This window comes from Eptatretus burgeri, chromosome 7 (assembly GCF_056783735.1).
Source record: "Eptatretus burgeri isolate ZD-2024b chromosome 7, Ebu_testis_v1, whole genome shotgun sequence".
In the NCBI taxonomy this organism is placed as follows: Eukaryota; Metazoa; Chordata; class Myxini; order Myxiniformes; family Myxinidae; genus Eptatretus; species Eptatretus burgeri.
Genome location: NC_140967.1, coordinates 45,308,723 through 45,334,715, shown reverse-complemented (window position 1 = coordinate 45,334,715; position 25,993 = coordinate 45,308,723). Strand labels below are relative to the sequence as shown.

At 40.5% G+C, this 25,993-nt stretch overlaps 1 protein-coding gene across 1 annotated transcript in view; it reads left to right on the top strand.

Annotated features, from left to right (window-relative positions):
- GNAO1 (G protein subunit alpha o1) overlaps nt 1-25,320 on the top strand; it is an 84,732-nt gene extending 59,412 nt beyond the window's left edge. Inside the window, exons 7-8 of the mRNA XM_085888292.1 lie at nt 23,544-23,697; nt 24,062-25,320. Of these exons, the coding sequence (XP_085744418.1) occupies nt 23,544-23,697; nt 24,062-24,249 (342 nt within the window). The 3' untranslated portion in view covers nt 24,250-25,320. The remainder of the gene's footprint in view (nt 1-23,543; nt 23,698-24,061) is intronic.
- The last annotated feature ends 673 nt before the right edge of the window (nt 25,321-25,993 follow it).

The window sequence follows — 25,993 nt, the reverse complement described above, 5'->3', positions numbered from 1 at the left end:
TTTTACACTACAAATATTGAACAGAGGTATGCATTGAGGAGTTCAAGTGCTCTAACTTTTACATTTGTTCAACAGTCATCCTGTTACCCTTTTAAAAAATACTTTACACTCTAATTTGAAACAATGATTTGGCTAAAGTATGGAAGTATTAAGTATAACTGTATGATAAACAATAAAAATAAACACATCAAAATAAAACGATGACATTAGCATTGATGACTGAGTTAGAAAATATTTTGGCTGTGCCGCAAAAGATTTTGGGGAAAAAATTCCACTATCAGTTTCCTCGAGCCTTCCAAGTGGAATTTTTGACAAACGTTTGACCTTCTTTTGAAGTTCAGTCACTCAAATGATTGGGTTTCAGTCTCAGCCATGATCTCTCTTGGGCAAACCACATTTCAAAATTGGCCTCCAAAGCCAGCTGGGCATCCTCTGTCATGCAAAATCCTTCTTTGGCACACCTGAACTCTTATCCACTGACAAGGCCTTCATCTGCAGCTTGATGTAATACTGCTCTCCACTCTGGGCTGGCACCCCTGCCTCACATCTTGCTCATCTTGATGTCAGGCCTTCAAATCATTGTAATCTCGCATGATGAAGCCGAGTCTATGGGCCTACTCTATCTCATTCTTCCCTCCAGGTCTTCAAGACAACTGTTCATCACAATCCCCATACAAATCCATGATCTTTTCTACCTCTGTTAAACCACCGCCAACCCCTCAGGTCTCCAGTTTTTCCTTCCTGAGTGTTTGCTTTTATATCCATCTTGTCCGCTACTGCATCTTCCCCAACTGTTCATTCTTACCCACATCTCTTATTTGTCTATCTCCACCTATTTTGTCCCTCGGTACTGTTGTTGGTGTTTTCACTCTCTATTTTTTTTTCTGTTGCATCCAGATCCATTCTGTGTTTTAGCTCTTCCACGAACCTTGACTGCATACAAAATATAAAAACCCTTCAATTGTCGTCACAGTTTAAATAATATAGCTAGCTGCCTTCGTCCCTGTGTCATAAGAGGCGACCAGGGTTGCGTCAGGAAGGGCATCCGGCATAAAACATGTGCCAAATCACTATGCGGATCATACGGATGATCCGCTGTGGCGACCCTTAACGGGAGCAGCCGAAAGAAGAAGAAGAGCTAGCTGCCTTTGATTAACTTTTATGTCACACAACTCTGGATAGTGATCATAGTCATTGAAAAGATTTTAACAGCAATGTGGAATCTTTCCAAAACATTTGAGGCTTATTACAGTTGAGGCCAAGTTTATCAGAATAAGACTGCAGTATAATTTTGTGTGAGTTAATTATATTTGCTCAGCTAACAGTAGTCCGACACAGAACCCACCTACAAGTCATTTCCACTCCCACTGTGTAGCCTTAAAATTGTGCACAAAAATCTGGAATGCCCTTGTGTCATCATTTGTGATTAGGAAGTGGTGAGGAAGCAAAATTGTACTGTAAGCAATCAACTGGACAATTTTAATGACAATTTGAGATGCAATAAACTGAATCTGTAATTTTATTTCCACTTTATTTACAAGGCAAATTCTTTCATACTGATTTATAATTGGCCTGTGGGTTAATCCGATTTGGATAGTTATGTGAAGTCGAAAGCAAGAAAATTGTCTTCTTTACATTGCACTAATAAGGTCAGTGGGATTGGTGAGGGTAACTCATTGTACTGGGCTGGTATTTTTGATTTGACAATTTGTGTTACATTGCAGACAAGGAAGGAATAGTCATGGATTTTCGAGACGGTTATTCGTGGTTTGAGCATGATCTGGTTGTTTTCCACCCAAACTGTCCTTTGATTTTGCTGGTTCTCTCTGATATTTTTTTGTCAAATTTTCCATCAAAGACTAGAATATTTCCTTTGAAAGGGTTCATGAAGCTTCTGGACTGGATAACATACATCCAAGAGTATTGAGGGAGATGGGAGAGCAGTTAAACGTGGTGTCAGTGGATATATTTAATAGCTCATTGGAGTTGGGACAGGTACCAGAGGACTGGAGAATAGAAAATGTAACACCGCTGTTTATGAAAGGTTCCAGAGAATAATTGGGGAACTATAGACCAGTTAGCTTGACTTCAATTGTGGGAAAGGTGTTGGAGACATTAATTAAGGAACCATTTGAATAATTTCAAACAAATTAAATGTAGTCAGCACAGGTTTATGAAAGGGAGATCTTGTTTAACAAATTTATTGTAGTTCTATGTTGTAGTTTCTGATTGGGTGGATGAGGGAAGTGCAGAGGATGTAGTGTATCTTGACTTTTAGAAGGTATTTGATAAGATACCACATAGGAGGTTCACTTAAGGATCACACAAGGAATTGAGACACAGGAGGAGAGGAGACCATTCGGCAGTCCAATTATTTTGTGGGCATTCGGCAGACCAACGCGGGAGAAGGCCATTCGACACTGCATCAACACCAGACCAATTTTTTTTCTGTATTTTTTTTTTGTATTTTTTGTGGGTTTTTTCTTTCTTTCTGGGGGTGGGGGGAGGAGTAGGCAAAGGCAGTCCTTGGGTGAGAAACACACAAACTCAAACACACACCAACCCTTGATGACACTCCAACAGACAACACTCCACATGCATGCACATAATCACCCATCCATGCTAAAGCGGCCTAAAAGCCCTGCCAACATCCCTATACCCCTCGATCTCCTATCCTTCCAGGTGTCTATCTAATTCCAATTTAAACTTATCTACTGTTTCTGCTGCTACTACCTTTCCAGGGAGGCCATTCCATGCACTAACTAGTCTCTGAGTGAAAGTCCCCTGCTTTACTACCGTCTTAACTCCCCTCTTATTCACTCTCAGGCTTTGGCCCTTAGTCCTTGTGCTGAATAATTCTTCTGCACTTATTTAGTCCTGTACCCTTCATTATCTTAAACATCTCTATCATATCTCCTCGTAACCGCCTCCTTTCTAGTGAATAAAGCCATCTCCTTCAACCGCTCCTCATAGCTGAGTCTAGCTCGGCCTGGAATCAATCGAGTAGCCCTGCACTGAACCCTCTCTTTGGCAGCTGTCCTTCCTAATGGGGCTGTCACACCTTGACGTTTTAGCCAGCGTCTGGCAAGGTCTCAGAATGTATGTAAAACGCTGGCGTATGCTGAACTATTGATGTTTTTTTTAATTTTTTTATTTTAAAGTTTTGGGCGTATAATAACGTGTTGGATGTATGCATAACGTATTAGTAATGTACACAGAACGTTTTAATCACATATAGATAACTTATACCAACGAATGCTGAGCGTGTTGTCGGCGTTCACAACCTATGCCCAACGATAGTCTAACTTATGCATAGCGCGGTAGCGTATCGCCGACGATCACGTGGCGTAGGCTATTCATAGGCTGCGGCTCGACGATTCAAATCATAACCGCACTAGACATCGAAGTGTGAAGCCGCTGTCACACCTTGACGTTTTAGCCAGCGTATGCGGATGTATGAAAAATTTGCCGAACCAAGCTGGCACACGTCGAATACGTTGTGGCTAAGTTTTGTATACATTAAGAGCACGCTGGCATGCGTCGTCATACGCCGAGTACGTCGAGAAATTTTCAGCATGTTGAAAATTTCTCGACGTACTCGACGTAGGACACACGTTCCGCATACGCTGGCATAAGTTGTAGGCACGCTACGCGATTGTTGACACACGTCGACACACGTTACTTGTACGTTACTCATAAGTCGAAACACGTCGAGGTAATGGTTAAGGCCCGGTCACACCTTGACGTTTTAGCCAGCGATGGCAACGTATTAAAATGTATGTAAAACGCTGGCTGACGTTGAACTTTTGATGTTTTTTTTAAAGATTCGGACGTATTCATAACGAGTTGGTCGTATGCATAACATATTAGTAATGGACACAGAAAGTTTCGTTGTATTATAGATAACTTATACCAACGAATGCTGAACCTGTTGTCGGCCTACACAACCGATGCCCAACGATAGTCTAACTTCGGCATAGCGCGTTGCACGCATCGTCGACGATGTCGTGACGTAGCCTATTAAAAGGCTGACGCATAACGATTCGAATCATAACTGCCGTAGAAATGGAAGTGTCAACATCGCGGTCACACCTTGGCGATCTTGCCAGCGTATGCCGACCTAAGAAAAATGTGTCTAAAACGTTGGGGCACGTCAAATACGGTATGAGTAAGTTTGGTATACGTGAGTACAACGCTAAAGTACGCTATCATACGTCGTAGTAAGTTGAGTACGTCAAGAAATTTTAAACATGTTCAAAATTTTACGACGTACTCGGCGTATGACACACGTTCCGCATGCGATGGGGATAAGTTTTACACACGATATGTGGACGCTTACACACGTCCACAAACGCTACTTATAAGCTACTCATAAGTCGAAACACGTCGCGGTAATGTCTTTTTTACGCGAAACTTATTTCTAACTTATGTTTGACATGCTTTGAACCAATTCTTTACGTAGTCCCAACACACATCGACGTATGTAGACGTATTCCAGTGACGTCTTCCGGTCGACAAAAAAAAAATGAACGTGTTTCTAGGTTACAACTGCCATATAAAGACGTGTTCCCAGCGGTTTTGGGAATTGGTATATAAAAATGCTGCTCATAAAAGGGAACCCAACAGTGTTTTCGAGTTCCTTTTTGAGTCGATGTCCATGTCAGCAGTAACAGTATCAGTATCAGTATTAGTATTAGTATTAGTAGTAGTTTGTTCATGTTGGCAGTAGTAGGTGAGTGTGAGGGGGAGGGTGTGGGTTATGATGGATCCTCCTTGCGTCCGCATGTCCATGGGTAGGTTCATAGGCTGCCACTCAACGATTTAAATGGCTGCATCTCCACTATTGAAAGTAGACGCTTGCGCTCAACAATTGGATTTTTTTTACACTCAACGACTTTTAAACGGTACCACTCAGCCATTTTCATTGTTTACAATGAACGATTTAAATTGCTGTCACTCGCCTTTGTTTTTTGACGCTGGCGCTCGGAAATTTTAATCGTTTCTATTGAACGTGCTAAATCGCTCAAACCCCACTATTGAAAGTAGACGCTTGCGCTCAACAATTGGATTTTTTTTACACTCAACGAATTTTAAACGGTACCACTCAGCTATTTTCATTGTTTACAATAAACGATTTAAATTGCTGTCACTCGCCTTTGTTTTTTGACGCTGGGGTTTGGAAATTTGAAGCGTTTCTTCTGAACGTGTTAAAACGCTCAAACTCGACTGTTTTAAATAGATGCTGCCGATGGACAATTGGAATCATAGCCAAGCTCGACATCGAAGTGTGAACATCCTCGTCATGCCGAAGAAAAGTTTGAAGAATGCTGCAAATATGTGTCCTGGCCGTGGCCGTGGACGCTGACGCAAGGACGATCCATTATACCGACGTCTTTCAGCCTATGAGTAACTTAAAAGTAATGTCTGTCGATGTGTGGCAACGATCGCGTAACGTGCCAACAACACGTTAATCATAGGTTAGAAATAAGTTTCAGGTACGCTAAACATTACATCGGCGTGTCTCAACTTATGATTAACTTACCAGTAGCATGTGTTGACGTCTGTCAACGATCGCAGACCGTGCATACAACTTGTGGCCAGCGTAGCGGAACGTGTGAGTCATACGCGGCATACGTCGTGAAATTTCAAGCATGAAAAAATTTGAGGACAACTGAAAAGTACAACGTTTAAAGCCAGCGTACAATGACGTATGGCAGTGTTTTTCAGCGTGCTCTCAATGTTATCAAAACTTACCCATAACGTATTCAACGTGTGCCAGCGTTTTAGAAAAAAAATTCAAAAATCGGCATACGTTGGCTAAAACGTCAAGGTGTGACCGGGCCTTTAGCGTCAGTGTTCCAGACTCCCTGTTTTTTTTATAATTTATTTATTTATTTATTTTTTCTTTGGTATGACGGTGATGGTGACACTTCCATTTCTTCTGCGGTTATGATTTAAATCGTTGAGCGGCAGCCTATTAATTATATTATAACCACACTACAAATCAAAGTGTCAACATCACCGTCATACCGAAGAAAAACAAACAAACAAAAAAAAAAAACAAGGGAGTCTGGAACACTGACGCGAACCATTACATTGACGTGTTTCGACTTATGAGTAACTTACATGTAACGTGTGTCGACGTGTGTCAACGATCGCGTAACGTACCTACAACACGTTACTCATAGGTTAGAAATAAGCTTCGGGTACACTAAACATTACCTCGACGTGTTTCGACTTATGAGTAACCTACAAGTAACGTGTGTCAACGATTGCGTAACGTGCCTACAACTTATGGCCAGCATTATGCGGAACGCGTGAGTCATACGCTGGCATACGTCGAAAAATTTCAAGCATGGAAAATTTGTCTAACACCTCGGCGTACTACGACGTATGCCAGCGTACAAAGACGTATGCCAGCGTACTACGAAAAAAGCCAGCGTACTACGACGTATGCCAGCGTTCTCTTAACGTATACAAACTTACCCATAACGTATTTGACGTGTGCCAGCGTTATAGACAAATTTTGCATACGTCAGGCATACGCTGGCTAAATCGTCAAGGTATGACAGGGCCTTAAGTTGTGGTGACCAAACCTGCACACAATATTCTAGATGTGGCTTCACTAAATTCTTATACAATGTTAAAACCACCTCTTTTGATTCATATTTGATCCTCCTCTGAATCTAACCTAAAACCCGATTTGCTTTACCTATATGCAGCTACAGCTGCTTGGCATTGTGCCACCTGCTTACCTCTCATACCTTTTCTCACCCCCAGATCCTTCTCCTGTGTGACATGCTCCAAAATTTTCCATTGCATCATGTGATCTCTGTTTTCATTATTATACCAGCTAAGATAAGGGCTTGTGGAGTGGTTGATCGGGTAGCTCAATGGATTGGAAGCTAGACTTGTGATAGGAAGCAAAGAGTGGCTGTGAGTGGGAGGATTTTTGGATGGGAGGATGTAAGTAGTGGGGTATCTCAGGGATCAGTACTGACACCATTATTATGCGTAATTTACATCAACGATTTGGATAGTGTGGTGAAGAGTTTGCTTTCTAAATTTGCAGATGACACAAAACTTGGAGGTAAGGTAGATAGTAAAGAGGAGTGGGGGTGGGGGGGGTGGGGTTAGATTCAGGAAAGTCTCATAGATACTTTCACAGATTGGGCAAAAGATTGGCAGATGCAGTTTAATATAATGAAATGTAAGGTGCTGGCGATGGATAGGATTACATCATGCAAGGGACAATCTTAGAGTGTGTCACACAGAAGAAGGATCTGGGGGTGCTAGATATGGATGTAGTGGATAAGCAGACAGAACAGTGCCAGGCAGCAACAGGAAGAGATAATATGGTTTTAGGCTGATTCATAGGAGGATAAATTATAAATCAATGAGGTGGTGTTAACACTATAGAAATTTAGTGAGGCCTCATTTAGACTATTGTGTGCAGTTTTGGTTAGCATATCTGAGGAAGGACATAGCTGCCATATATTGGGTTCAGCATGGATTGATTCCTGGGCTAGCTAGACAAAGCTATGATGGGTGACTGAAGGAGACAGAACTTTATACATAAGAAAGGAGGCGATTATGCGGGGGTTTGATTGAGATGTTTAAGAAAATGAAGTGCGTGGACAAAATCAGTGCAGTGGGGGTTTTCAGCAGAATGGACAGTGTTAGGGACAAGGGGCCATGGTTTGAGGATAAGGAAGATGAGAGTTAAGATGGTAGTAAGATAGGGGTCTTTAAATTAGAGAGTAGTTATTGCATGGAATGGTCTTCCTGGAAAAGTGATGGCAGGAGAGTGGGTGAATAGGTTTAAATTGGAGTTGGATGGGTTCCTGGAAGCATCCGAGATTAGATGGGTATTGGGATATTGGCAGGGCTTTTAGGTAGCTTGTGTGTGGATAGGTGATGGTTTCTGGGGTTTGTATAGCACAGGCATGATGGACCGAATGGCCTTCTCCTGCACCAAATTTCCTTGCGTGTAAAGGTAGCTCTTCCTCAGATTTACACATTCAAAAATAAGACGCCATTGATGTTCTTCAGGGAAGTATAATTTGACTTATCTTGCTCTACTACTCCTCCCTCTACTGTTATGACTACTACTACTACTACTACTACTACTACTACTACTACTACTACTACTACTACTACTACTACTACTACAATTGCTTTAATGCCTCCAATTATTCCCATCTTATGGGGTTGGCTTTTTTTTTTTTTTGGCCAAAGTCTTTCATGAACTGGCTAGCCAAGCCTGACTTTCAACTGCAGATGATTTGGCAGGAATTTGTAATTAGTTCATGGTGCCGGCGATAGCTTGCCTCCTCTTCACGAATGACACCATGGGATCTTTAACATCCACCGACTCATGCCTCCAGATAGGATGCCCATTTAACATCCATCCAAGGGAATTGAACTTATCTGACTATTATTCAAATATTTTGATGACTAATCGATCCATCTCAAAGATACCACATTGCTGATTTTCTCAGATTGGATGCCAACAATATCTGCACATTGTGTACCACCTGGACAAACATCATCTGATCTACCGTTGCTTGAAAATGTCAAGATCTTTAGTTTCTTTTGATATAAACGTTTTTACTTTGGTGAATTCTTAACAATTATTTGGTAGGTTTGTTTGCACACACCTCTTCGGACTGTTTATGTAAAAAACTGAAGTGATCAATTCCGGATCAAGTTCATTCATGATATTGTTTGAGAAATCTGGTTTGCTTAGCAGTTCCATCACACCTCATGAGACCGTGACATCATGTTTCAAAACTCGCTGGTTAGTGCAAATGGTAATTATAAAATTGATTGCAATTATTTACAGATGGGGGAAAAAAATGGAATGAAGAAGAAAAGGAGTGGTGCTTGTGTCGGTTTGGCCTGTCAGAATGAAGCGATGTCATAGGATAACCAGCTTTCTTTGTCAAAATGGTGGATAATCGAATTTAAATCATTTTCTTTTTTGCCATTTGTAGATGTAAGGAGTAAATTTAGGCACACATTTGCAAACTAGGCCACCTTTGATGGATGCTTCTTCTCATTTTCCACTCCGCCATTTCGCAAACGGGCCATGCTTAACCATCCCCGCAGTTCATGCCTTACTATTTTGCAATCGTAACATTCTGCAATCTGTTATGAAGGTTTCCGTTTCTTCAAAACAAAGTAAACCGTGCCAAGATGGGATGTGCGAATCGATTCATCACAAACCAGGGTGTTCCAATTGCTCATCCTGTCAAGTTTATTTTTTTATCATTCATAATGTCTCGTCTCTTTGCTTGAACATTCTTGAATCGTCCTTGACCTTCATGGACCTTGCTAAATGTGATATTTTGTGGAGTGTACTGATTATTCTTCAATACTTTCCTCCCCTTTAGTTAATTTGTCATTCGTCACTCGCATTCTTTTTAATCCCACGTACAGCACAATTTTTTATTTGTTCTTGTCCTTCAAGCAATGTTTATGTCCAAGCTAATTCAGTAGCATATGAGACTAGACAAAGGGCTCTACAGCAGAATATTGCCAATTGCTATTGACTCAATCAGATATTTACTTTGACTCATGGAGGAGCTTGCACATACATCACAAGGAGGACAAGGGCATGAAAAGATATTAATGTCGTAATGTACTTTTACTTGAATTACAATGACGCGATGAGATGACAAATAAATAAACACTCCACGAGATTTTAATTTGGGGACTCCAGCCTCATGAGGAGTGTTTTACTTTGACGTGTTTACAAGGTCGAAGGTCCGTAGTGTAGATACACAAATCACACGTACACATGTAGACAACTACATGACTTCAGATCAACACCACCACTGAGCTTGGGGGAAGGGTTGTCACTTTTCAGAGGATTCTGGGTCTTTCATGATGATGTTGCTTTTCTCTCCACACTCAGCAGTACAATTAAGAAGGAATTTCCTCCTCCCCATTGATGCCAACCTGTGGAGTTTGTCTATGCTTTATCACGTACCATTTTGAAAGTCTTTGGCATGACTCGTCCAGGTTTCGAACCGCCGACCCTCCCAGACTCAGAGCGGACCCTCGAACCATTCCACCACCGAGGGTTCTCAGCTGGGGAATTTCTAAAAGGCCAAAATATGATTATTTTTTACTTACAGATGATTGTTCTTCCTGTTTAAATTTCATGTTATCTTCGCCAATGCCACCCACACCCACAGAGTATGGTGGCAGCGCTACACATATACCTCTTCTGCTCGACACCAAAAAGAACATGAAAATTGGTGTGAATAGGCTTCCACTTCTAGGAACGAAAATAGTGCCTTTTTGAAGCATTCACGTTTTGCTCAGTGGAAGTGGTTTGTTACGTAAAGATTTTTTTTTGTGTGTGTGCTCCTTATTCACACATACAGCAATTTCTGTGCTGTTTTTTTTTTTCCTGCTTTGTAGGAAATAATTCACAGAGATAAGGTCTCACCTTACACTTATCCTAGTCTTACCATTTTATCACGTCTCTCCATCAAGTAGTATGGTATCTTATGGTACCTTCACAAATTGATATCTGATACAGTCCAATTAATTGGTTTGCAAGGATTTTCCATGTCTCCACATGCTAAACCCTGATCCCTCCACTTGTTTAGTCCTCTACGGTTGTTTAATCGGCAGCCAAAGTCAATCCGCACTGCACAACTCAGTGAATAATTGTACAATGATGCTGAACCTCTCAGAGTCATTTATCAGAGCTCACGATATTTAAAAATACACTTTCAAAAATGGTTGGGGCATGTTTTTTTTAACGATGCGAGTATTTCATACATTGCGTCATACTTTGGGGAATCTGAATTTAGTCAGCCATTTTGTTGATTTATATCCTCAGGGTTTTAATTTGCTTTTTAAAAAGCTGGGGTATAGTACTGGGGTGTATTGCAGGAGAGTGTTACCTTGATTGGTCATTCAATACAGCTTTACACCACGCAAATGTCGATTTGCCACGCTGTTCTCGTCACTATTTAAAGATGGTTGTGTCTTACAAAATGCCAAATGATACTTCAATGATTAGAATCATGTCTGCATGCTATGGCAATACATTCCCAATATTACACTGGCATTAAGCTAATGTTTCAGGACAGACTGATTTCTATCTATCAATTAAGACTGATTTCAGGATAGGTGACTCAATGCCATTGTTGCATCATTTTGAGGCATAATTATATAACTTATTATAATTATATAAGTAAAACATAATTACTTAACCTATAATTATGTAACTTGAAGCATAACTACAATAGTCTGTCCACCACCTGACAGTGGCAGATCGATGTTGGTGCATCTGACTGATTTCGCCGCTGGCAATGCACTACGATGATGGATGCATTAGCAGGAAGGTGTGTTTTTTCAGCCAATGAGAAGCTTGCGTTTCAATTAGTCACTGGCAGGAGGTCTTGTTTGACAGTGTTGGCATGCTTGAGTGGATTTGGTTTGGTCTGGCATTCGTATGTTACATGATTCAGTGAGGCCTTTATTATATTATTTGGCTGCATTCTGTGAGATAGTTTCCTCGCCAAACAATATTCAAGTAGTCACCAAAACTTGAAATGAAATTGACATAAAGGAGGTCACAAAAAAAAACAAAATCTAAATACCTGTAATAATAATAATAAAAACAAGTGGTGCCAGGCACAACAAATCCCGCCCCATTTAAGGCATAAAGTTATTTTGGGGATCAAATTTAAATTTGATACATCCTTAACCTGAATGTTGATTATAAGGAATATTTTAGTCTTAGTTTGATGTCAATTAAACCATTTTTGACAAAGTTATGAGCAAAAAACGATTTGATCTTTTTGTGACCTTGATCTTGACCTTTGATCCAATTGGACCCAAAAGTTAATGGGGTCGTCCAAGGTTCATTGCCCACCTGTGGATTAAATTTGAGAGTGTTTGCTGAAGCCATTTTGCCGTAAAGTTGCTAACAGACAGACAGACAAACAAACAAGCAGTCATAGACTGGTACTTACGAAATCGTCAACTTGATCTCTGACCTTGTCTAATAAAAGCTGTCTCTGGAGAAGGTAGCGATGCAAACCAGAAGTTTCTATGATGATTCTGTACCAAACCTCTCATAAAACATCCAATTTTTTTACCAGAATTTCGACAACCGAGTGTTAAGCATACTTAACCATTACCAAAATTGAAGACAGGATTGAAATTGACTTTAAAACGAGCACATAATGCCGTGTGTTACAATCCCCCTCATTAGCATAATCTTCAGTTAAGCCTCAGATACGACACCCGACATAAATCTCATAAAACATCCGGTTTTTACCAGAATTTCGACAACTGAGTGTTAACATACGTAACCGTTACCAAAAGTGAAAACAGAATTGCGATCCAAGTTAAAACAAACTAGTAACGTCGACCAAAGCAAACATCTCCATTTCTCCACGCAATTATTTAATATTATTTTATCAAAGTCACAAAACCGTAATATTCTGCCATCCACCAACAGTCTTTACATAATCCGACAGCCTAGTGAGTCAGGCATGCGACGATGACCTTTGTTGGGATAAAAAATGACTTTTAAACACCATCTTTATCGAAAACACCGTCAATGCGCACACACAAAACCTTTACGTGATCAACGACGCATCTGCTCGAGCGCGCTGCACCATGTGTCGAGCTGTGATGCGGTGAGTGAAATATTTTTTATACAATCTTAAAACGTCTCCAAAACATCTGATTTTTACCAGAATTTCGACAACCGAGTGTTAAGCGTCCTAAGTGATCGCAAAAACCGAAGACAAAATTAAAATCGAAGTTAAAACGAACTTGTAACGTCGACCGAAGCAAAAATACTCCATTTCTCCACATGAATTTACGGAATTATGTTTGAACTCACTGCGACCTTGACCTTTGACCGATTTTGACTAAAATCTAATCAGCGCTAGCCATCACCCTCCTGAATCACGTGGTGTAATTTGACATTGGTAGCTTCTTCCGTTCTCGAGTTATCGTGCCTACAAACAAACACACACACAAACAGAGGACGGAAGTCATCAATATCGTAAGTAACAAACAGACAAACAAGCAGTCATAGACTGGTACTTACGAAATCGTCAAGTTGACCTCTGACCTTGTCTAATAAAAGCTCTCTCGAGAAGGTCGCGACGCAAACCAGAAGTTTCTACCATGATTCTGTACCAAACCATCAAAAATCGAATGTTTTGGATGTTTGACCTCACTGTGACCTTGACCTTTGACCGATTTTGACCAAAATTGAATCAGCACTAGCCATCACCCTCCTGAATCACGTGGTGTAATTTGACATTGGTAGCTTATTCCGTTCTCAAGTTATCGTGCCTACAAACAAACAAACACACACACAAACAAACACACAAACAGAGGACGAAATCTAAAGATTTCATAAGTAACAAACCGGACGATTACAATATCCCGCTCCCTCCCTCCAGGGGGGCGGGATAATAATATAAAAGAACTAAAGAGTTCATAGAACACCTTACTCAATGCAGACTTGAGAAACAAGGACATGGGCGAGGTCTGTGAGCGGCAAATTTGATTGGTTGTGATTATGTAAAATGCCGTAATATCTTGTTCAAATACTGCTAAACCGAAGGGCTTTGAAAGTACCAGAAAGGTGATTTGTGTTCTCCAGTATTCAAGTACTGTTGTGTGATTCAATTGAAAAAAATATATTGATTTTCAAGGTTGTAGAATTTTTTTAGGACGTTAACTGCCGTTGATGCAGCGTCTTTTACACCACCTTGTTTAACACATTACATTAGTTCTTCTTGCCTGTTGTTTGTGTCCTTTATAACGTCCTTAAAAAAAGTTAGTTTTCTATTTGGAATGATTTTCAATTTTGTTTGACTGCCAGGTAGGTAGACAGAGTAAAAATATTATCTCACTCCTTTCTGCGCAGATGCAGTCAGGATGAATTCAGAGATAAACAACAGGTTCATTTTCCAATTCATGTCCAATCAAAATGTAACATTCAATTGAAATTACGTTGTTCCTCGATCATAAACTGACGTTTGTAGATGGACGAACAGACAGACAAAGTGAACCAATTGCTTAACCTTGTTTTTCGCTTCGTGTGTGGGGGTAACAAGATATCTGCAACACAATCACCGAGGGGTGGTTTAAGTGGAGGTGATATAAGTCCCAGCAATTTTGTGGTCATTTTCACTGCCCTAGCTTATTTTCGGAAGCAAGGCAGCATTTGATCTTTTGTATTAAAAAGTTCTCCTAACACCAAGTTTGACGAGTGTTTTGGTTAGGTCAGGTTACACTCTATCGGAATGCCTGGTGTTGGCTTAATGGCTAGAGTGATGGGCTTGGAATCCTCGGGTCCTGAGTTCAAATCCTGCTTAGCTGTTGAATGAATACCAAGTGGGGTTGACTCAGCCTGCCATTCTTCTGAGGTTGGCAAAAGAAGTACCAAGTTGCTGGTATCCTGTGTCGGAGTGGGGACCCATCCAGGATTGTGCCCAATAGCCCAGGAGACTGCTTAGGCAGCACCAATGCTCTGCAGAGAGTATGGTCCTGATGGATGGATACCCTATCAGAGAACTCAAAGCAACTCACTCCCTGAGTATCCTATGGTGAAGATGCCTTTGCATCAAGTTGGCCACACTAATAGTCAATACAAACCATTAAGCTCATGGTGTTGCTTGTAAAGGATGTCCCAGAAGTCTGGATCCATAGGGAAAAATACACCATTTACACTTAATTTACACTGAAGAGTGAGGATGACCACTCCGAAGTCTATCGGCAACACTTCCAGTGTCTTTTAATTGTAGCAACATTTTGTCGAATCTTTGAGTTGGCTTTGGCTTCTCAGGGTGTTTTTCATGAAATAACACACAAGCCTCCCTCTGGCTTATTCCAGAAACGTGTAATAACACCAACTCCACATTCTCTTGATTGGTATAGTGAGCCATCAGGGTTGTTTCATTCCTGGAATATGTAAAACAAATGTTAGAGATGTGTTTTTTTTAACTTTTAGAATAAAATGCCTATATTTCCTATGGGTCCAGACTTCTGGGACACCCTGTACATTAGGAGACAGTGTTTGTTTGTTTTTTTGGAACTTGATTGACATAATCTGGCTGAAATTATTTGTTAACTATTGCGCTTCGGTTGCATGATTCTGTCACTGGGACCAATGAGAAAGGTCAACTTAATGGGAGGGCATTTAATGCATGAACAAACGCATACAGATTAAATGAGCAATTTAGCAATGTTTGGCCTTTACATTACAAGCAAATGTTTTTGAACGAAGATGCAAATACAATGAACTTAAGTCTCACAACTCCAACTGAAACTCTCACAGACACATCCTGTCTTTTCATTCATTCCTGTCTTCCCTCAAAGGAAGTGTGGTGAGTGAAATCTATTTTATAATAAACATAATTGACGACACCATCACTTCTGGTCTTATGCTTTGTAAAACAAGACATTGGTGGTAAGCTCGGGAGGGGGTGGTGGGAAGCTACTTAGATAGCAGAAGGAAGTGTATTGCTGTCATTACATTTCCTTCAGCAATTGTTGAGATATGAAGTTCTGGATAGTGGTGCAGGGCTATTGGATTTTAGGAGGGCAAACTTTGAGGGTATGAGAAGTGATTTAGATTGGGTAAAGTTAATGAGTGGGTGGTCTGCATTGGAGAAATGGGAAACCTTCAAGGAGCAAATGTGTACGGTGCAGAGTCAGCATATTCCTGTGAGGTGTAAAGGAAGAGGCAGGAAGAGACAGGTGTGGTTAAGCATAGATGTATGCAGTGTAATTAAGGATAGTAATAATAAGGCATTCATTCAATACAAAATAACAGCACGTAAGAGTCTGACTCACATCAGTATCAGAAGAAACAGAGATTAGTTAAGAAAATAACAGCAGCCAAAAATATTAAACATAATAGCAAGATATTCTTTAAGTATACAAGGGGTAAGGAAAGGGTTAAGAGGAGTGTGGGCCCTTTTGAAGACTAGCACAGGAGAATTGGTGGACGATGATGGTGAGATTGGAGAGAAGCAAATATAACACCACTGTTTGAGAAAGGATTGGGGAACTATAAAGAAGACAACCATATATCCAGAGAAGAATTGGGTAGCTATAAACCAGTTAGCTTGACTTCAGATGTCAGGAAGTGGTTGGAGATGTTAATCAAGGAATGAAAAGGGGACCATTTGAATAATTTCAAACTGATTAAAGGAAGTCAGCATGGATTTATGAAAGGGAGGTCTTGTTTAACAAATGCATGGAAATTCTGTGAAAAAGTTTCTGATTGGGTGATTGAGTGCAGTGGATGTAGTGCATCTTGACTTTCAAAAGGCTTTTGATGAGATACCACATCGGAGGTTGTGAGCCAAATTGAGGGTTTGTGGAGTCTCTCGTTAGGTGGGTAACTGGTTTGGAAACTGGACTTGTGATAGGAAGCAAAGAGTGGCTGAGAGTGAGAGGATGTCTGGCTGTGAGGATGTAAGTCATGGGGTACCTACTTACACCATTATTATTCATAATTTACATCAACGATTTCGATAGTGGGATGAAGAGCGGGCTTTCTGACTTTGCAGATGCCGCAAAGGTCAGAGGTAAGTTAGATAGCAGAGAGAGGGGTGATCAGACCCATGAAAGTGCAGATACTTTCACAGATTGGGCAAAAGATTGGCAGATGGAATTTAACCTAAACACATGTTAGGTGTTGGGGATGGGTAAGAATAATAAAAATAAGGATTACATGATGCAAGGGGCAGTCTTGGAGAATGTCACACAGGAGAAGGATCTGGGGGTGGTAATAGATTCAGGAGTTAAGCAGATATGACAGTGCGAGGCAGCTATAGGTAATGCTAACATTGTTTTACGTTGTACTGTATTCGCAGGCGGATAAATTATATATAAAAAGTGGTCATGTTAACACTGCATAGGAAGTTTGTGAGGCCTCATCTAAAATATTGTGTGTAACATTGGTCACCACATGCGAGGAAAGACATAGTTGCCAGAGAGACTGTACAGCGTCGAGCTACTGGATTGATTCTGGGGCTGTCTAGACTAAGCTATGAGGGGAGGCTGAAGGAGACAAGACTTTATACATTGGAAAGAAGGTGACTGCTGGGGGATTTGATGGAAATGTTTAACATAATAAAGGGTATGGACAACATAGGTGCATTTGAGTTTTCCAGCAGAATGGACAGTGAGTGTTAGGACCAGGGGTCATAGCTTGAGGGTAAAGAAGATGAAAGGACAGTCTTAAGGCAGGGGTCGTTCAGTCAGATAGTGGTTAATGCATGGAATGGCCTCCCTGGAAATTTAGTGGCAGTGGAAGGGGTGGATAGGTTTAAATTGTAATTAGATAGGTACTTAGCTGCTTTGGAGATAGAAGGGTACAGGGATATTGGCAGGACTTGTAGTTAGCTTGTGTGTGGATGTATGATGGATACTAGGGTTTGTGCAGCGTAGGCATGATGGGCCGAAAGGCCTCCTCATGCACCAAAGTTCCTTTGTGTGTAATGATAAGAGAACAGATCTGAAACTCCACCTGTCACCTCACCCTTTTCCTGAAAACTTTGTCAGTGGGATTTAAAAAAGACAATGAATGACATATGTTCGGAAGTAGATTTTAAAAGTTTGGTCGCATCGTACGTGTGCCGTACGTATGTGCGTACTTACGTGTCTGCATTAAAAAAAAATCTTCTGAGCAACCTTTAGTAATCTGATTGACACAACATTTTCCAAATAGGTGCGCCTCCTCCTCGAGAATTTTTTGTCATAATTATGACGTCTTAGGCCACGTGGTACAGGCGCCATCTTGGATAAACCGAAAAACTCTGCATCTCTATATCTCCAAAATTGCTCCATAGAAAAAAATTGAAACCGCTCATTGTCAAGTACTCCCCATTGGGAATAAGATGTGTTAATGATGATGTCATCGGTGCCTTCATTATGATGTCATAATTCAACAAGTGCAACGCTTGATCCGGTCAGTATGAAAAAAAATTATCTGCAGTTTGTTGGTCCAACGGACACAATTTTCACCATTGGAGCGCCTCCTGTAGAATTTTTCAATGATAATTGTGACGTCATATGTGACGTGGTACATGCGCCGTCTTGGAAAACCTGAAAAACTTTGCCCCTCGATATCTCCAAAACCACTCCATGGAAAAAAATTTGAAACATGGCTCATTGTAATGTACTCCCCATGGGGAATAAGATATGCTAATAATTATGTCATTGTGCCTTCATTATGACGTCATAATTCGACAAGTGCAACGCTTGAACCGATCAGAATGGCAAAAAATTTATTTGCAATTGTTGGTCCGATTGACACAAATTTTTGACCATACGTGCGTGCGCCTCCTCCTTTCGGAATTTATAATGATTATTATGACATCATAGGTCACGTGGTCCAGGCACCATCTGGGATAAACCGAAAAACTTTGCACCTCTATATCTCTGAAATTGCTCCATAGAAAAACTTGAAACATGGCTCATTGTCAAGTACTCCCCATGGGGAGGGAATAAGATATGTTAATGATGATTTCATCAGTGCCTTCATTATGATATCATAATTTGACAAGTGCAACGCTTGATCCGGTTAGTATGAATTTTTTTTTATCTGCAATTGTTGAAACCGTCAACTGATCAATGCAAAACTTTAACTAATTGATCAACTACCCATGAGAAATATATGTTGATAAAAGTGACATCATCGGTCACTGGTCTGGCACCATATTGCATCAAAGAAAGAAAACCTTTTAAAAACAGAAGAGTTGGCTTCCACCAAGTCCTTCTCCAGACTGTGCAGAGTAAGTATTCTATGAATACCATCCAGTTTGTTAATTTTATTGCCAGTTGGAGAGTTTAATGCACAAGGCAGACATGGAATGGTAAAGCGTACACCATCACCGGTGTGCACATGATTCTTCATAGCAGCAATTATGTAAGATTGTTCATAAAGCCAAACAATTTTTGTGCTGGAATGTTGCAGTAAAAGGAAAAACAATTGCACGATTCAAATGGTAAGGAATCATTGTGTGAAAGGAGGTATACTTTCTTAATGAAAAGCAAAGTGAGATGAATATTTAGCAAGGGCTAAGCACATGTTAGTTGCATGCTGGCTACATGCTGTGCACTCCAGTTGTGTGCCATATCCACACTGGGATAGGTCCAGGGGGGTAGGCCCAAGTGCTAAGTGGGCCCAAAGTGTTGTGTGCTTCAGTTCCATGGTGTGCAAATGCTGCGTGTTTCAGTTTTGTGTTGTGTAACTGCTTTGTAACTCAGATCCATGTGTATGAAAGGTATGCACGTCTGTTTTGTACCATGTACATGCTTTTAAGTTCAGTTCTGAGACGTGTACACGATGCATGAGCTTCTCTTGCGCCGTATTTAATGTGCTTTTTCTCTGATGTTGTGTGCTTCTTCACTGTACTGTGCACGCAATGACATATTGAATTACAAATGTATTGTGTGCTTGCTCTGTTAGAATAATTATTCTGCCAGTTTTCCAGTTTATAAGCACTGTTGGGGATTACAGACCGTTCATCTTAATAACCGAACTCAGGCTTGTGTATCGTTGTGTTTTCCTCACGCGTACACCTGCTCCCTGAAGGAGCTGCAGGAAAGGTCATATTATCATCTCTGGGGTACATAGATTACAGTAGATCGAGGCTTTGGTCCGTTCGTCTGTGGGGTACGCGATGTGCATGTAATGCCTCAAGCACGCCGGGTTTCGTCCCTTTCAGTTTCGTGTTAAACAGCAGCAGTGACTGTTTAAAAATGTAATCATATGTGTCTGTGGTTTATAATTATTTTTTTTTACTTCTGGTAGGGATGCCCACGAAACTCCATGATAAGCTATTTATTCACATTAACATGACGTTTGTCAAAGAAGGGAAAACCCCTTGGGAAGGGAAGATATTAGTGTTTATATTATTTTGTAATAACATTAATATTATGCCATTATCATTATCATTATTACTTTTGTTATTAGACACGGCCTTGGAAAAACCCCATGATAAGCTATCTATCCACCTTAACATGGATTTCGCCCAAGGTGGCAAACCCGGGAGGGGAGGGGGTGCATGAAGTCGCTACAACTTCAATCGTGTGACCCGTAGTCCTCCTGCAAGTTTGGTTGAGATTGGATAAGTAACAACCAAATGAAATGTGTTGCATTCAGAGTTCAGACAGACATAGACACCAAATTGCATATTTTAGTATGACAGTGCAGTTCCACACGAACAAGTACTTCACCATTACTCGGATCCCAAAATTAAACTTCATGCATTGAGAAACTGCCAAACTGTTCAGCACTTTAAAACACTTCTTGCTACATGTTATCTCTATTAATGTGGCGTACCATGGTGTCTGTCCATGTGTTCGTCTCTCTTCCGTCTAAGGTGGCCACTTCCTGTGTTGTGTTTGAAAAGCTGAGTGCACACAGGCAAAGCTCAACATTCACTATTTAAAATAGCTATATTTTGCCTTCTTTTTAAAAAATCCAACCTCTGCCGCCGGATGTTGCACCATCATTTCGTGGTCGGCAGTATAATTAGCTCATAGCTTTAGCTCTAAGTGAAACCAAGAGTGTAACAGAATTGGCCAAAGTCCATGAAATAATTTAAATTGATGGAGCAACTTAAACTTTTCCCGTTACTGGGGACGGTTACTTTTGCTTGTCTGTCATGTTATTCTCCGCTAGTCGCTCTGCCTGTCGCTCACTTTGTCCATAAAGGGCGAAGTTTTGCTGGCCTGATTCCACCAACAATTGTAACCTCAAAAGATCAAATTGCCACCATTTTGTTCGCTCCGTAGAGGCCTTAGCCTTCAGGTGTACATTTGAAGACTGAATAACGTGTATTCTATGATGAAATATCGGTATTTTTTTTGAGGAAATAAAGGTACATTTTGATTAAAACTCATGCAGAGGAAATGAGGTAATGCATGTTTTGTTCGGGAGCGATCAAGACAGCGGTCTACTATACACCGCCCAAAGGAAACTTCCGTATAATCAAGAAGGACTAGTGACTTTACCTACATTTAAACGCGTCGTCTATCATGAAAGAAAGGTACGTTTTCATAATGCAGAGGAAAAGAAATAGAAAATGGTTAATGTTTGAAGTTGTATGGTAATAAAAAAATTAATGTGCATGGACATGTAATTTACATATTTGGTGAAATAAATAAACGTACCTGGCAAGTTCGAGGTGACGATAAACGGGTGGTAAGTTAATTAACTTTTTGCAAATGTGGTAAAAACCTCTATTGGAGCGATGAAGAAATAATATGAAATTATGTAAGAATTCCCTCATGAAAGAAGAATAAAGGGGGTGGGGAGGACAGATTGTTGGTGGGGGGGGGGTGGGAAGTGGTTGAGGACTTGGGGTGGGGGGGGGGAGTTGAGGACTTGGGTTTTGGTGGAAGGGTTGAGGACTTGTGGTTGGGTTGGGGGAGGGATTGAAGATTTGGGTGGGGAGTAGTTGAGGACTTGGGGTTGATTTGATCAAGCAACATCTTTCGGGAGCACATAGCTCAACAACATTAAATTCTTATGATATTTAATTGATCTTTGCATAATATTGTTGAAGTCACATTTTACATGACACTGTATTCCCACGGATACCTGCTAATATATTTCCGCGGGTCCGTCCCCCCGCAAGTACTTGCAACTTCTTCTCTGAAACTACACACGGTTTTGGTTAAACTTTACCACAACGTGACGTTCATCACCGTGTATGTACCAAAGTTTGTTCATGACATTTAGAAAACAATCGAGCCGTGAGGGGGTCTACAGGGGTTGCCCCCCCCCCCAGAAGAGGTATTTGCTTTCTTCTCAGAAACTACACATACAATTCCGATTAAACTTGACCACAACCTTCATCACCCGTGACATACCAAAGTTTGTTCACAACATAAAAAAAAAATAATTGGGGTCCAAGGTATTCTATGAAGGGGTTGCCCCCCAAAAGAGGTGTTTGCTTTTGTTTTTTTCTCAGAAACTACACACACAACTGCAATTAAACTTGACCACCGCCTTCATCACCTGTGATGTACTACTGTTTGTTCATGGCATGAAAAAAAAATCCATAGGTGTTTACTTTCTTCTCCGTTTCATATTTTGTGGGTTATCCATGCCTACCAGTTGTTCCCTGGATATCTTATCCAGCCGCTACCAGGTGAGCGCCCATGGGTTTTGCCCCTATGTTCTTACAACTTGGAATGTATTCATCTAGGATATTTTGTAGATCACAAGACTTGCTCAATGGATTGACTCTGATACAGAAATGCCTCTAGATGTGCTGGTGTTTACTGGGAAGAAGATAGCATGGTTCGGTCATGATGCCCTATATCATCAAATAATCCATTTATACTTGGGTAAATAGTTGAAAATAGGTTTTGGCATAAAGAATATTGAATATGATGGTGCCAGGCCAATCGGTGTTCCTTCTTCTCTTACGGCTACAATTATTCCCACCTTGTGGGCTCGGCTGAGCAAACGCTTATGACCCAAGTCTTTCACAAACCTGCTGGCCAGATTTGACGGTCGACTGTGGCAGGAATTTGTAATGTGGCAGGAGCATTCAGGATGCCGACAATGAATCGCCTACTCTTTGCGAAAGACACCGAGGGATCTTTAAAGCCCACCAACGACCAGTGCTGACAAACAGTCCTCCTGATTAACACCCTTCCGATAGACGGCACACACATCGATGATCGCCCATCATGCGAAACATCAGGATGAGAGTTTATAGTTGGGTCAAAATTCGAAGCCATGTGAGCCAACTTATAGGTGAGTGCTCCTACCTCTAGGGTCTGGGGGCTCTAAGCTATCCTGCCAGCCCAATTCATAGACACACACGCAAATACGAATGAGTTGGTATTTTGCTGAAGAACCGCTCGTTAGTATTGGAAGTATGGAAGCAGCTAATCCTGCATGTTGTGTAATGTTATGTTATTTATTTTTGTAAAATTTGCACATGCATAACGTGTACTCGAACTGCTCTCGTATTTTACCGTCGTGAACTGAATTTAATATTCTGATTAGTTGCTCTTCATTTTTTTAAACTGTTATGTTGCACATGCTTCGGAAAAGTGGTTCTGTGCACCTTCATGCGTTTGTTTTTGAACCCAACGCAGCAATAATTTATGTATATGGTTAATTCTCATGTTTTGTTGATATGTATCTACAATGGTTTTGGAAGCGAAAGCACGACTATGCAAAGCGAATCGAATGCGTTTCTCTGGCCTTCTCTGCTTGTGATTAAAATACAATGGTTTTGCAGTACAATTAGAAGAGTTTTTATCATTATTTAACGGTACAGTATTATACAATCTCAGCACAGTATCACAGCACAGTATCTCAGGTACAGTATTATACAACGGTACAGTCTCAGCAGTCATTCATTATATGTGAAGGTTAAATCATCTTAGGTTTTGTTTGACATTTATGGGTGGGAGCAGAAGTGGAGGAGTTGTTTCGGCCACGTTAGTGGTGTTTTGGGCCGTGACGGAGGCCCGAGTACTCACAAAGCTTTCTTGCTTTTCAGAACCGCATGCACGAATCCCTCATGCTGTTCGACTCCATCTGTAACAACAAGTTCTTCATCGATACCTCAATCATCCTTTTTCTCAATAAGAAGGACCTCTTTGCTGAAAAGATCAAGAAGTCCCCCCTTACCATCTGCTTCCCTGAGTATACGGGTGCGCACTGTCAAGCAGGGCTTGAGTTGCACATACCCATGATCGAATCGCCCAAAATGCAAAGCTTAATGTGCACTGTTGCAGACAGTAATGCAATATGTAATATCCTTTTGTTACCCTTTCTTTATTATTTTCATTCATAGTAAGATGATACACAAACTGTTGTTGGAGGGAGGGATGGGGACAGGGTTAGGCAGGGGTATTAGGGGATGGGGTTAAAATTCCACCACATTTACCTACTTAATAAATATATGGCCCTAAAGTGAAAGGGCAGGAGGCTTATCTATCTTTCAAGCCTGCAATGGTTGTATCTTTACATTCTATCGGTTAACCAATAATCAACCCTTCCTATCCCGTTTTCCAGGTCCCAACACCTTTGAGGATGCTGCTGCATATGTGCAGGCCCAGTATGAGAGCAAGAACCGCTCTCCAAATAAGGAGATATACTGTCACATGACCTGCGCCACTGACACCACCAACATTCAGGTCGTGTTTGATGCCGTCACTGACATCATTATTGCTAACAACCTGCGTGGCTGCGGCCTGTACTAGCCTAGTGCAGGATTGGCTCTGGCGGCTCACTGTGTCCCGTCACGAGAGCCTCTACACTGAAGCACAGGCCAGAGGCCGGTTTGTGGGTCATTCAGAGCACTACTTTTCTCATTGGTTTCAGAATAAATCTCCAATTTTAACCTGGGTCATAGAGTCATGAAAATAATGAATGCAAAATTTCACCCAGATAATCCTGTGTTGTGGGTTTGAATACATTTACAATAGGAAAAACAAAACTGTCTCATTGTCATTAGGCTTGACAAGGTGCTTTCATGTAATTTACCAACCTTTTCTATCAGGCCATTGTACTGTCTTAAGCCGGTTTGCCATTTGACATGCTCGGTACAAGGGTAGCTTTGTGTTTAGGATCCCATGTGCAACTGGAAATGCAGGCAGCCATTTCCCCCCTCTGTTTGGGTATCATCAATGGATGAAACCCTCATTTATTTCTACGCAATGCTCTGATGTGCAAGCTTTCTTGTAAGATAGCATCCTGACACTGTCACTTTCACATTGTATTATTATTAATTATTATTATTATTATTATTATTATTTAATTCCACCATTATCAACCTTCATGTGTGCATCATTAACTTTTATTTAAATTCTCAATATTCACCACCCAACTCTTCACCAATCATTCCGTCGTAGCTTCTCGCGCTGTGTTTGCGTTTCATGAACACTTCACCCCTAAGGGACAAGGGAACCGCGTTGCTGGCTCTATGTGTGGATTTGTGTGTTTACAAGAGTTATTGGTTAGCAAAACTGCACTCCCCTATTACCTATGGCCATTTGTTTTGTATTTGATTTTTTTAATCGAATATGTCTATTTGTAAAAACAAGATGCTTGGTATATAGCTGAGTCGCCTTCCGCAAAAAAAAGCTTCGTAAGTGTCCTGTAAGCTCCCTATTTCTCACTGTTTTATGTGTATGCGGTTATCAGTTCTGGATGTAAGTTTTACATAGTATGAATGCTTACTTTAAGGAACACAGCTTTAGACAATAAAGCAGACCTTGGCTTGCACTTGTATTCTGCGATATGGTGGAAACTGGGTGCAAGTTGCAACAAGACGGATGTATATTATTTATTGGCATCGTCTTTAACCTGGTCATTGACATCACAAATGCTATCATTCTTATAATTTAATAATCACAAGCATTATTTCAATGATTACTTGTGTTATTAATCTAATTAAAAGCCTCACACATCATCTTTAATATTATTTATCTTTAATACTATTGAAACTGCTCATCGTCATACCAACATGAACCAAATCGTCAGAGCAGCGATTATATAATTTCTGATGATTACACTGTGATTTCATTTAAATTATCACCATTACCAATAATCATGTAATAAAAAGGCCTATAATGATAACATCGTAACTAAAATAAAGATTGCCAGATGTGAACAATTTTGTTATCAAAAGTGGCTGTAAAACCAGAGAGGTCATTAAATTTGATAATTGTTTCATACTGTACTAATTTTCTGAATGCATTAATTTTATATTTATGACAATAGGAGTATTTAGAGAGGTGGACTGCAAAACAACCATTATTTTATTAACTATGCACATTACTATGATCATAATGAAGGTATGTAATCATTTGTGACATCATCAACTTCATAATAATCAGATGTGCATTTGTAGGATGGTTATCATACTTTCACTTCTTCCCATTAATATTTTGGGGTCTATCCTACCGCACAGGAAATGTATTATCCATATTCTCCTTGTTCCTT